Source organism: Globicephala melas, chromosome 17, assembly GCF_963455315.2.
Source record: "Globicephala melas chromosome 17, mGloMel1.2, whole genome shotgun sequence".
In the NCBI taxonomy this organism is placed as follows: Eukaryota; Metazoa; Chordata; class Mammalia; order Artiodactyla; family Delphinidae; genus Globicephala; species Globicephala melas.
This window is the reverse complement of record NC_083330.1, coordinates 42,761,708-42,776,181: the sequence shown is the minus strand read 5'-3', so window position 1 is coordinate 42,776,181 and position 14,474 is coordinate 42,761,708. Positions and strand designations below refer to the sequence as shown.

The following is a 14,474-nucleotide window of genomic DNA, read 5'->3' as shown; positions in this document are numbered from 1 at the left end:
ACAACCATATTGGTGACCAATAGCTTAGGTGACCATTTTCCTTGAGGATAGGGCATCCCTGTTTCATCTTTAACGCTGAGTGTCTGCAGTATGGAAAGAACTCAGTATTTACCAAATGAATGAATCCCACGAAAGTAGAATACCTTGGAAAGAACTGCCTAAAATTATACTTGCTTTGATAAAACAAGGCAAATATTCTTAACAATATAACCTGATATTCAAGTTGTGCCAATATTAAAAAAAAATCATACACCTTGGTGTATTAATCGTGGGAGTGAATAAAAAAGCACATGTATCTAACTTTCAAAAATACCTTCTGCTACTCTCCGCATGACATAAAACACTTGTTACAGATCATTATAATAATTATGTCCAAAGAATCATACTTTCCTATGTCCACACCCCTTTGTAACATAATACTGTCAACTCCTCCATCAAGGAAGTAGAATTTCCTTCTCCATCATCTTAAAAATGGGCTTTGCATGGACATCTAGAAAAAGATGAGTTTTTCCACTCTACATGGTTTGAAAACAATCAAATTTTAACACCTTAAATTTAAATATGCCTGGAGGTGATCTAAAACTAGTATCTTTAAATTGCTTTCTTTTTACTCTACAAAGACACAAATATTGGGCTTCCCTGGTGGCTCAGTGGTTGGGAGTCCGCCTGCCTATGCTGGGGACACGGGTTCGTGTCCCAGTCCGGGAAGATCCCGCATGCCGAGGAGCGACTGGGCCTGTGGGCCATGGCCGCTGAGCCTGCACGTCCGGAACCTGTGCTCTGCAGCAGGAGAGGCCGCGACAGTGAGAGGCCCGCGTACCGAAAAAAAAAAAAAAAAAAAAAAAAGACACAAATATTTAAGAACTTCAAAACATCAAACTATAAAGCATGAAACAATAAAGCCAGGAGTTTATTTTTGGAGTTCTCTAATTTTCAGTACTTTACATAAAATTTAGTGCATTTTTAGTACTTATTTTTTTTTTAACATCTTTATTAGAGTATAATTGCTTTACAATGGTGTGCCACTTTCTGCTTTATAACAAAGTGAATCAGTTATACATACACATATGTCCCCATATCTCTTCCCTCTTGCATCTCCCTCCCTCCCACCCTCCCTATCCCACCCCTCTAGGTGGTCACAAAGCACGGAGCTGATCTCCCTGTGCTATGCGGCTGCTTCCCACTAGCTATCTATTTTACGTTTGGTAGTGTATATATGTCCATGCCACTCTCTCACTTTAGTACTTATTCTTGATTTCAACTTGACATAGCTTCCTTTAGTCCATAAAACAGAATTTAATTAGGTACATGCTATCTCTACTTAGATTATACATGTGTATTTGCTTAGCAAAAACACTTATTACTCAACATCTGAGCTTATCTATTTGTAAGTACCTACGGTGGGATGTATCACATATTTATTAAAAAAAAAAAGAGATGGAAGAGCTGAGCAAAGTCTCCAATAATTAACTTTACATAACTTGATTTAAAGTAATAAAGTTTTCCTTGGCATTAAGAAATTAACATGAATTCAATAAGAGGAAAATAACTAAAAAAAAATGTATTAAACTTGCTTTATAAAACATTGTCTCTCACAAATATTCACCTCAAAGAAATCATGAATCTTTTAAAACATCCTTAGTGCTCTTTTACATTGCTTATAATCAATGATATATGCAATCTTCAAAAATTATAATTACTATTATCTTACAGATATCAAGCTATTAACACCAAATAATTGAAGAAATCTTTAAAATAGGTACACTTTTATTTTTATATTAATTATGCTGCATAATGAATATACCTATCATATCTTATTTAAATCTCATCTTACAGGGTACTAATTCTGTAAAATTACAACTCTAAGAAAAAAAAGATTTATTTAATTCTCCCGAAGCCAACCAAATACTAATATACAAGAAAATTCACTTTTCATACCTTAAGGTAGCAATGTGCGTAGCAATAATGAAGCAGATTATCAGAAGGCTGAGTAAGGCTGCTGACCACATGCACCAAATGTTCAGCATACATCGGCACAGAATGTTCCAGATTAATTTTATCCACCAGTATCTGAATGGATGGCAAAGGCCGAAGAGACTGGAAGTTTGTAGTATTCATGAAATTACTTGAGTTCTAGAAAATAACAGTGTTCACTTTATATTTCAGGAGAAAGTGACTGATGTGCAATGCCCTCTATACAAGCTTCAGAGTGACACATTATGCAGTGATATCAAATCATCCTAGAAATGATGCCTTTCTATGGGACTCTCTTACTGTAACCAAATAGAAACACCTTCTACCTATTTTTAGGTATATCCCAGATTTCAAAGAATGCCTATTTACTGTGAAATTATCAATGCCCTTTTAGCTAAAGCTTTTATTTTTTCAGTCAACTAGAATATTGTCACAACGTGCCTCAGTACATTGAAGGTATTTTCTTAAGCTCAATAATTCACACACACAAAAAAATCCTAGATATTTCAGAGCCTTTATCTTCTTTCCCTTTATACACATTTAGATGACTAAACGACTAAGTGCACTACTCAAGACAATCTGAAAGATACAATAAGCAAAGTTTGCAGGACAGAAAAATTTCCAATCCACATCATATCTACTAATATTAAACATGCTAAAGGCTCATAAAGTCCTAAGAATCTCGAGGTAGGCTTCATATTTTCAGCGTTACAGAATCTTTCTAAGCTTCCAAGTAAATGGAGATAAATTTCAACATGTCCAGGGTATGAACCCAATTAGCAAGCCACCCCTTCCAGCCCTTGAACTTATTCCCATACCTGTAGCTCTCAATGAGGAACAGTATGACCCTCCATCCAGAGGTGTGGAAAGAACAGTTTAATTGTTTTATCTGTATTTCATTATCATAATTATAAGGGAACAGTACTGGCATTTAGCAGGCATTGGCTAAAGATGGTAAAACTACATAATACTTCCCTAGTCCAAAAAGCCAATAGTACCATTATTGAGAAACACTGTGCCTAAAAATAAGTTGAAGATACAGTTCTTCCTTTTTGACTCATTAATAATTTTTAAACCATCACATATTGAGCAATTACTTTAGTAAGGGACTTTATTTTGGATTATTGAGATATAATATACAGTAAAGCACAAAATCTTAAACATAGAGTTCAACAAATTGTTATGTATGTAACCACCACACATTTCAAGCACCCTAAAAGGGTCTCCTATATCCCTTCTCAGGTAATATCAAATCCCCACCAGGGGTGGCCAATATTCTTTTGTCTGTTCTTCGACTTCATTTAAACAGAATCACACAGTACATACTCATGTCTGCCTTCTTTCATTCAACATATCTGAGAATTATCTACTGTTCACTCTTTGAGTTAACACTTATCATTATGGAATGACTCTTTATTTCTATCAATACCTCTTGTCTTAAGCTCTACATTTTCTGATATTAAAATAGCCACTCTATCTTTCCTTTGATTAGCACTTAAATGGTGTATCTTTTTCCATCCTTTTATTTCTAGTTTGTGTTATAGTTTTCAGCTCCAGAATTTCATTTCGTTCTTTTTTTAATGGATTGAGGTCTTTTGAAATCTTCCACTTTTTTGTCTCTTTCTTGAACTTATTAACCATAGTTAAAGTTCATGCATATACTGTCATATTTCAATTCTTCTCCACTGAAATTTTCCCCAGATGATCTCTTTACCCAGCAATAAAATGAACAATTATGAGTGGCTGATAGAGAGCAAATACACAAAATGAAACTGATATATCTTAATTCTCTGCCATACTTCCATAAGTTCGATTTAAAGTTAGGACAATTTTTACTTCCATAATCATCATCATGTCACCATTAAAAGACATATAACCCCCAAAATAATAAATTAAAGATAACAGATAATACCTTATATGTATATGGCAGACTCAGAAAGCAATACATTGTATACAGACCTAAAATATTAAGCAACTAATAAGTCCTCATTAAGAAACACAGTAATAATCACTGGGTTCCTAACATGTGCAAAATGGTTTACATGCATTATCTCACTGAATATTCAAAATCATTCTAGGAGCTAGGTACTTTGGGGGAACTGCTCTATGCCAGCACCCAGACAATCTTAAAATCCATGGAGCCCACAAGGCAAGGCTAAACCACACAAGACCTAAGCCTTGGTGGAGCACCCTATGATATTATCAGAACAGGGGAAAATAGGCGGTCTTGTGCAGAACTGCTAAAAGACCATTTCTCAGTCGACTTCTCATCTTGAGAAACACTGCTATGGGGAAATTTTCTCATCAGCATCCCTCATTCACGGGGCTTTCCATCCACTCTCTCAGCTGTAGGCTATATAACTGTTTAGGTGCAGTGTGGAACTGAATCCTTGTCAACAAGGTACCCTACCATGTGTCCTGCAGGTCATTTGGCGCTCTAGATTCAGGGTTGTCCTGAAAGGGACAAGGCAAGCCAACACCATTACTGATTTGCTTTTGCTGTCTATGTAAGTAATAAACTATCTGAATCTATCAGGGCTTGTTGCTTCTTTACTGGCTGACTCTGTCAGCCTACATGAAAAATATAATTTTCTTTTGTTTTTCAGAAAAGGAAAACAAGGCTTAGAGATATAAAGCAGTGTCCTAAGGTGTCATAGCTTGTACATGGTCTGACATCAAGGCAAATGCTCTTCAACATTTATTTATAGAGCCTTAGCTTGAGGTTATTTTTTTAATCTATTTATTTATTTATATAATATATATAAATTATTTTCTAAGAATTAATAATCGTAGTTACATTGCTTTAACTTCATCATGGATAACTATTATATATAGCCAGATATTCTGATATTCTATTACTTAATCAACTTCCTCTTACAATATCACAGGACCAATAAATATACATGTATGAGAAAACAAGTAGTGAATGACAAAATATACCTTTTCTCCCATAATGACAGGTAGCAAATGATCCAGCAAGTTGAATTCAGCCATGAAAATTGTGAAAGTACATTTGAGGAGAGTAATACTTGTATGTCGAGTAGGAACATATTCCTCCAAAGATGCCACTTCTTCAGGATTCAGCATTGTTTCACTTTCACCCTTAATATCTAAAATGAAATAATAAAAATGCAATGAAAATTTATTTTTAAATAATTTTCTTAATTAATGAAAACATTAATTAGTTCTCCAAATTTTAAGGTCAAATTCTTTTTTTCAACAATGAAGCAGTTGTAAAAATGTTGCCTTAAAGAAGAATAAATTACTCTAGAAATGTATGCCTTTGCTATGTAAAAATTTGTTTTATATTTTAAAATATTTCTTAAATACTTAAAAGAAATTTTTAATCTCTGTCATCAAAAGAATAACAGCTTCCTTTCATAAAAACACCACTGAGATAATGCAAATTCAAGCCACAGACTAGGAGAAAATATTTGCCATAGACAGACACATACATAGACATAGGTATATGCATAAAGGACTTGTACGCACAGCATATTAAAAATTTTAAACTACCTAAAAATCAAAAATAAACCAATAATTCAATGGAAAAATGGGCAAAAAAGCCTTGAACAAGCAAAAGATAATATATCCAAATGGTCAAAAGTTATTTCAAAAGTAAGTTAACATTGTTAGGTATCAGATAACTGCAAATAATGTCACGATGTGGTAGCACTACACATCCACTGGAAAAGCTAAAATGAAAAAGACTAAGAATACTAAAAGTTGGCAAATACATATCAGCAAACTTTTTCTATAAAGAGCCATATAGAAAATACTTTAGGAGGGACTTCCCTGGTGGTGCAGCAGTTAAGAATCCACCTGCCAATGCAGGGGACACAGGTTCGAGCCCTGGTCCGGGAAGATCCCACATGCCAAGGAGCAACTAAGCCTGTGCGCCACAACTGAGCCTACGCTCTAGAGCCCACGAGCCACAACTACTGAAGCCGGTGCTCCACAACAAGAGAAGCCACTGCAATGAGAAGCCCACACACCGCAACAAAGAGCACCTCCTGCTCTCTGCAACTAGAGAAAGCTCATGCACAGCAACGAAGACCCAACACAGCCAAAAATAAGTAAATAAATAAAATTTTTAAAAAAAGAAAATACCTTAGGGGACTTCCCTGCTGACACAGTGGTTAAGAATCCACCTGCCAATGCAGGGGACACGAGTTCAAGCCCTGATCCAGGAAGATCCCACATGCCGTGGAGCAACTAAGCCCATGTGCCACAACTACTGAACCTGCACTCTAGAGCCCGCGAGCCACAACTACTGAAGCCCGCGCGCCTAGAGCCTATGCTCCGCAAGAAAATCCAGTGCAATGAGAAGCCCGTGCACCACAATGAAGAGTAGCCCCCGCTCGCCAAAACTAGAGAAAGCCCACGCACAGCAACGAAGACCCAATACACCCAATACAGCCAAAAATTAATTAATTAATTTAAAAAAAAAATACTTTAGGCTTTGTGGGTCATACAGCTTGCCCCAATTACTCAATTCTGCAACTGTAGTACAAAAGCAGTCACAGACAACACATAACTAAATGAGCAAGACTATGTTCCAATAAAACTTTACCTATGAAAACTGAAAATTAATTTTCATATAGTTTTCATGTGTCACAAAATATCAATCTTTTTTGTATTTTTTCCAACTATTTAAAATGCAAAACCCATTATCAACTGTTAAAGCTGTACAAAAAGAGACAATAAGTCATAATTTGCTAACCCCCTGATCAAGGGCAACTAAAACTCTCCTACACTGCTGGTAGGCGTGTAAAGTGATTCAACCAAATTGAAAACAGTTTGGAGATATTTACTAAAGGTGAACATATATGATCATTTTACCTAAGTGATTCCACCCTTAAATTCCCAACAGAAATTAGTATATAGGTTAATTAAAAGGTATGTACTAGAATGTTGGTAGCATCACTACCATAATAACCAAACACTAGAAACTAACCAAATACTCATCAACAGTAAAATGGATAAATAAGTTATGGTATATTCACAAAATGGGATACTAAAAAGAAATGAGAATGAATCCCACAAACATAATGTAAGCTAAAGCCACAGCAAAAGAGTATATACTGTGTGATTACATTTACATGAATTCTAAAATATGCCAAACTAAATCTAGGATGTTAGAAATAAGGAGGGTGGTTACCCTCGGGGTTCAGAGTAATAACCAAAAGAGGGCAAGAAGGAGAATACTGGAGTTCTGGTAAGGTTCCATTTCCTGAACAGTTAGCAACATAGATGTGGTTAAGTTTACAAAATTCACAAAACCATACCCTTAGTTTTGTGTGCTTTCCAGTATGTATCTTATACTTCAATAACGAAGTAAAAAAAAAAAGGGAGGGGGGGAACTGCTAACTACTCAGAGAACTGCCTGTACAAAGTCAGTTAGCAGCAGTTGCTTTATGGAGATCATAAATATTTCTGAAATGATAAACTGCTTCAGGTAAAAATTCATTTAATACAAACGTGTGTGTGTGTGTGTGTGTGTGTGTGTGTGTGTGTGTGTGGCGTAATTCCACTGTGGAAGAGATTGCTAATTGCAATCTTTTCTTCTTCCTTTTAGCAATAAAACTCTCTGAATTTTAAGTGAGGTATATGGACTCCGTCTAGAGAATACATTTTCCAGCCTCCCTGGCTGCTGGGTGCAGGGACATGTTACTAAGTTTGGGTCAATAAGATGACAGAGCCATGTCATTAAGTGAAACTACATGTCTACTGTTTTCTCTTGTTCCCCCTTCCTGTTGATTAAAATTAGACACTGTAATGGTGAGCCAACATTGACCATGTAGATAAAGTATACCTCAGAGGATGGTGGAAAAACAAGATAAAAGGAATTCTGGGTCTAAGACCACATCATGAAAGAGAGTCACCCTAGTCCCCTGGAGTACCTACTAGCTTGGGTTTTAACATGAGAAAAATTAATTATATACTGTTTTTTGTATGAACATTAGTTCTCATTTCTCTGGGATAAATGCCCAGGAATGCAGTTGCTGGGCTATATGGCAGCTGCATGTTAAGTTTTATAAAAAACTGCCAAAACGTTTTTAGGAGTGGCTGTAACATTTTATATTCCCACCAGCAATGAATCAGTGATCCAGTTTCTTCACGTCCTCCCCAACATTTGGTGCTGTCACAGTTTTCTGTTCTAGCCATTCTGTACATACTATCCTAGCACTTATCAGAGTATCTGGCAATGCAGCAGGCATTCAAGCAAGGTGCAAGAAATGAATGCATGAACATATCAAGCACTTACAGCACTATGTTACGTGATTTTACATGCATTAGTCTTTGGAAGTAGGTCCTATAAGTGTATCATTTAGGACAATAGTAAATTTGCTGTGACAAGAGAAAATAACAGAAGTGTCAACAAAAACAATGCTTATTTCTCTTTCACTCAACAATCTGAGTCTAGAGGATCCATGGTGCCACCACACTACTGAAGACTTAGGCTCTCTCTATCTTATTGTTCTGTCATCCTCAGCATGCAGTTTTCATCTCAGAGTTGAAGGTAGCAGGTCCAGCCCTGCCATTATAATTGCTTTCCAGCAAGAAGGAAGGGGAAAAGTAAAAAAGGAAGGCACACTCTTTTCCTTTTAAAGTCCTGTCGCAAAAATTCACATGAAGTATTGCTCCCATCCGGGAGCCAGAACCTAGTCATATGACTGCATTTGGGAAGTGAAGTCTATTTCTATCAAGAAAATTTCTACCATAGAAATTTCTATTACTATAAGAGGAGAATGGATACTGGGGAGACAATTTAACCAACTCTATCGCAATAATTAAACTCACAGAGATAGAGAAATGGAAAAATCAGTGATGTTGATTACTTCCTAAGGTCAGTAAGAAGTGGGGGTCAAACTCAGCCTGATGCCACAGGCTGAGGTCTTTATTATTCTATACTCCCTCATTATACTCTTATGTCCTGCTCTAGAGTGCTTCATTGCATGAAAAGGAAATTTGTATTTTATGAAACTGTATTAACCATATCTTTATACCATGCAGAAAATATCAGTCACACAAAATTTTTTTACCAGTAGGACCTAAGTTTTCTTGAATTTTAAATGCATATGCTTAAAACCCATCTTCTTCATGTCTCCTCCTTAGAATCCACTAAAGTGGAAAAATGGTCATATTTCAGGAGTATACAAGGGAAAGAGTATCAAAAGGTGACAATAAAATACTGACAGGCTTCCGGGAAGATGGCAGAGGAGTAGGACGCGGAGATCGCCTTCCTACCCACAGATAAACCAGAAATACATCTACACGTGGAGCAACTCCTGCAGAGCACCTACTGAACGCTGGCAGAAGACGTCAGACCTCCCTAAAGGCAAGAAACCCCCCCACGTACCTGGGTAGGGTAAAAGAAAAAAGAATAAACAGAGACAAAAGAATAGGGACGGGACCTGCACCAGTGGGAGGGAGCTGTGAAGGAGGAAAGGTTTCCACACACTAGGAAGCCCCTTCGCGGGCTGAGAGTGCAGGTGGCTGAGGTGGAAAGCTTCGGAGCTGCGGAGGAGAGCACAGCAACAGAGGTGCGGGGGGCAAAGCGGAGAGATTCCCGCACAGAGGATCGGTGCCGACCGGCACTCACCAGCCCGAGAGGCTTTTCTGCTCACACGCCGGGGTGGGCGGGGCTGGGAACTGAGGCTCCGGCTTCAGTCGGAACGCCAGGAGAGGACTGGGGTTGGCGGCGTGAACACAGCCTGAAGGGGGTAGTGTGCCACGGTTGGCCAGGAGGGAGTCCGGGGAAAAGTCTGAACCTGCCGAAAAGGCACGACACTTTTTCTTCCCTCTTTGTTTCCTGGTGCGCAAGGAGAGGGTTAGATTAAAAACGCTGCTTAAAGGAGCTCCAGAGACGGGCGCAAGCCGCGGCTAACAGCGCGGATCCCAGAGACGGGCATGAGACGCTAAGGCTGCTGCTGCCACCACCAAGAAGCCTGTGTGCGAGCACAGGTCACTATCCACACATCCCCTCCCGGGAGCCTGTGCAGCCCGCCACTCCCAGGGTCCCGTGATCCAGGGACAACTACCCTGGGAGAACGCACGGCGCGCCTCAGGCTGGTGCAACGTCACGCCGGCCTCTGCCGCCACAGGCCCGCCCCGCACTCCTCCCTCCCCCCGGCCTGAGTGAGCCAGAGCCCCCGAATCAGCGGCTCCTTTAACCCCGTCCTATCTGAGTGAAAAACAGACGCCCTCCGGCGACCTACACGCAGAGGTAGAGCCAAATCCAAAGCTGAGTCCCTGGGAGCTGTGACAACAAAGAGGAGAAAGGGAAATCTCCCCCAACAGCCTCAGAAGCAGCAGATTAAAGCTCCACAATCAACTTCATGTATCTGCATCTGTGGGATACCTGAATAGACACGAATCATACCAAATTGAGGAAGTGGACTTTGAGAGCAAGATTTATGATTTTTTCCCCTTTTCCTCTTTTTGTGAGTGAGTATGAGTATGCTTCTGTGTGAGATTTTGTCTGTATAGCTTTGCTTCCACCATTTGTCCAAGGGTTCTATCCATCCGATTTTTTTTCTTTTCTTTTTTAATTTTTTTCTTAATAATTACTTTTTATTTTAATAACTTTATTTTATCTTAATTTTCAATCTTTCTTTCCTTCCTTCCCTCCTTTAGACAATGAATCATCCCAAATTGAGGAGGTGAACTTTGAGAGCAAGATTTATGATTTTTTCCCCTTTTCCTCTTTTTGTGAGTGTGTATGTGTATGTGTATGCTTCTGTCTGAGATTTTGTGTGTATAGCTTGGCTTCCACCATTGTCCAAGGGTTCTATCCGTCCGTTTTTTCTTTTCTCTTAATAATTATTTTTTTATTTTAATAACTTTACTATATTTTATCTTATTTTACTTTATCTTCTTTCTTTCTTTTTTTGCTTCCTTCCCTCCTTCCTTCCTTCCTCCGTCCCTCCCTCCCTCCATCCCTTCCTTCTTTCTTTCTTTCTTTCTTTCTTTCCTTCTTGCTTGCTTTCTTTCTACTTCTACTAATTCTTTCTTTCTACTTTTTCTCCCTTTTCTTCTCAGCCGTGTGGATGAAAGGCTCTTGGTGCTGCAGCCAGGAGTCAGTGCTATGCCTCTGAGGTGGGAGAGCCAACTTCACAACACTGGTCCACAAGAGACCTCCCACCTCCACATAATATTCAAATGGCGAAAATCTCCCAGAGATTTCCATCTCAACACCAGCACCCAGCTTCACTCAACGACCAGCAAGCTACAGTGCTGGACACCCTATGCCAAACAACTAGCAAGACAGGAACACAATCCCACCCATTAGCAAAGAGGCTGCCTAAAATCATAATAAGGCCACAGACACCCCAAAACACACCACCAGACGTGGACCTGCCCACCAGAAAGACAAAATCCAGCCTCATCCACCGGAACACAGGCTCTAGTCCCCTCCATCAGGAAGCCTACAGAGCCCACTGAACCAACCTTAGCGACTGGGGAGAGAAACCAAAAACAACGGGAACTACGAACCTGCAGCCTGCAAAAAGGAGACCCCAAACACAGTAAGATAAGCAAAATGAGACAACAGAAACAGAAAAACACACAGCAGATGAAGGAGCAAGATAAAAACCCACCAGACCTAAAAAATGAAGAGGAAATAGGCAGTCTACCTGAAAAAGAATTCAGAATAATGATAGTACAGATGATCCAAAATCATGGAAATAGAATAGAGAACATGCAAGAAACGTTTAACAAGGACCTAAAAGAACTAAAGAGGAAACAAGCAATGATAACCAACACAATAAATGAAATGAAAAATACTGTAGATGGGATCAATAGCAGAATAACAGAGGCAGAAGAACAGATAAGTGACCTGGAAGATAAAATAGTGGAAATAACTACTGCAGAGCAGAATAAAGAAAAAAGAATGAAAAGAACTGAGGACAGTCTCAGAGACCTCTGGGGCAACATTAAACGCACCGACATTCGAATTATAGGGGTTCCATAAGAAGAAGGGAAAAAGAAAGGGACTGAGAAAATATTTGAAGAGATTATAGTTGAGAACTTCCCTAATATGGGAAAGGAAATAGTTAATCAAGTCCAGGAAGCACAGAGGGTCCCATACAGGATAAATCCAAGGAGAAATACGCCAAGACACTTATTAATCAAACTGTCAAAAATTAAATACAAAGAAGACATATTAAAAGCAGCAAGGGAAAAACAACAAATACACACAAGGGAATCCCCATAAGGTTAACAGCTGATCTTTCAGCAGAAACTCTGCAAGCCAGAAGGGACTGGCAGGACATATTTAAAGTCATGAAGGAGAAAAACCTGCAACCAAGATTACTCTACCCAGCAAGGATCTCATTCAGATTTGACAGAGAAATTAAAACCTTTACAGACAAGCAAAAGCTGAGAGAGTTCAGCACCACCAAACCAGCTCTACAACAACTGCTAAAGGAACTTCTCTAGGCAAGAAACACAAGAGAAGGAAAAGACCTACAATAACGAACCCAAAACAATCAAGAAAATGGGAATAGGAACATACATATCGATAATTACCTTAAATGTAAATGGAATAAATGCTTCCACCAGAAGACACAGATTGGCTGAGTAGATACAAAAACAAGACCCATATATTTGCTGTCTACAAGAGACCCGCTTCAGACATAGAGACACATACAGACTGAAAGTAAGCCGATGGAAAAAGATATTTCATGCAAATGGAAACCAAAAGAAAGCTGGAGTAGCAATTCTCATATCAGACAAAATAGACTTTAAAATAAAGACTATTGGAAGAGACAAAGAAGGACACTACATAATGATCAAGGGATCGATCCAAGAAGAAGATATAACAATTGTAAATATTTATGCACCCAACATAGGAGCACCTCAATACATAAGGCAAATTCTAACAGCCGTAAAAGGGAAAATCGACAGTAACACATTCATAGTAGGGGACTTTAACACCCCAGTTTCACCAATGGACACATTATCCAAAACGAAAATAAATAAGGAAACACAAGCTTTAAATGATACATTAAACAAGATGGACTTAACTGATATTTATAGGACATTCCATCCAAAAACAACAGAATACACATTTTTCTCAAGTGCTCATGGAACATTCTCCAGGATAGATCATAGCTTGGGTCACAAATCAAGCCTTGGTAAACTTAAGAAAACTGAAATTGTATCAAGTATCGTTACTGAACACAATGCTATGAGACTAGGTATCAATTACTGGAAAACATCTGTAAAAAATACAAGCACATGGAGCCTAAACAATACACTACTTAATAACGAAGTGATCACTGAAGAAATCAAAGAGGAAATCAAAAAATAGCTAGAAACAAATGACAATGCAGACACGATGACCCAAAACCTATCGGATGCAGCAAAAGCAATTCTAAGAGGGAAGTTTATAGCAATAAAATCCTACCTTAAGAAACAGGAAACATCTTGAATAAACAACCTAACCTTGCACCTAAATCAATTAGAGAAAGAAGAACAAAAACACCCCCAAGTTAGCAGAAGGAAAGAAATCATAAATATCAGATCAGAAATAAATGAAAAAGAAATGAAGGAAAAAATAGCAAAGATCAATAAAACTAAAAGCTGGTTCTTTGAGAAGATAAACAAAATTAATAAAACATTAGCCAGACTCATTAAGAAAGAAACGGAGAAGACTCAAATCAATAGAATTAGAAATGAAAAAGAAGTAAAAACTGACACTGCAGAAATACAAAAGATCATGAGAGATTACTACAAGCAACTCTATGCCAATAAAATGGACAACCTGGAAGAAATGGACACATTCTTAGAAATGCACAACCTGTCAAGACTGAATCAGGAAGAAATAGAAAATATGAAAAGACCAATCACAAGCAATGAAATTGAAACTGTGATTAAAAATCTTCCAACAAACAAAAGCCCAGGACCAGATGGCTTCACAGGCGAATTCTATCAAACATGTAGAGAAGAGCTAACACCTATCCTTCTCAAACCCTTCCAAAATATAGCAGAGGGAGGAACACTCCCAAACTCATTCTATGAGGCCACCATCACCCTGATACCAAAACCAGACAAGGACGTCACAAAGAAAGAAAACTACAGGCCAATATCACTGATGAACATAGATGCAAAAATCCTCAACAAAATACTAGCAAACAGAATCCAACAGCACATTAAAAGGATCATACACCATGATCAAGTGGGGTTTATTCCAGGAACGCAAGGATGCTTCAATATACGCAAATCAATCAACGTGATACACCATATTAACAAACTGAAGGAGAAAAACCATATGATCATCTCAATAGATGCAGAGAAAGCTTTTGACAAAATTCAACACCCATTTATGATAAAAACCCTGCAGAAAGTAGGCATAGAGGAAACTTTCCTCAACATAATAAAGGCCATATATGACAAACCCACAGCCAACATCGTCCTCAAACTGAAAGCATTTCCACTAAGATCAGGAACAAGACAAGGTTGCCCACTCTCACCACTCTTATTCAACATAGTTT

The 14,474-nt window shown here is 38.3% G+C and overlaps 1 protein-coding gene across 1 annotated transcript in view; it reads right to left on the bottom strand.

Moving 5' to 3' along the window:
- VPS13B (vacuolar protein sorting 13 homolog B) overlaps positions 1-14,474 on the bottom strand; it is a 798,623-nt gene that overhangs the window by 688,164 nt on the left and 95,985 nt on the right. Inside the window, exons 14-15 of the mRNA XM_060287492.2 lie at positions 4,915-5,084; positions 1,939-2,133 (exon numbers count right to left, since the gene is read on the bottom strand). Coding sequence (XP_060143475.1) covers positions 1,939-2,133; positions 4,915-5,084 — 365 coding nt within the window. The remainder of the gene's footprint in view (positions 1-1,938; positions 2,134-4,914; positions 5,085-14,474) is intronic.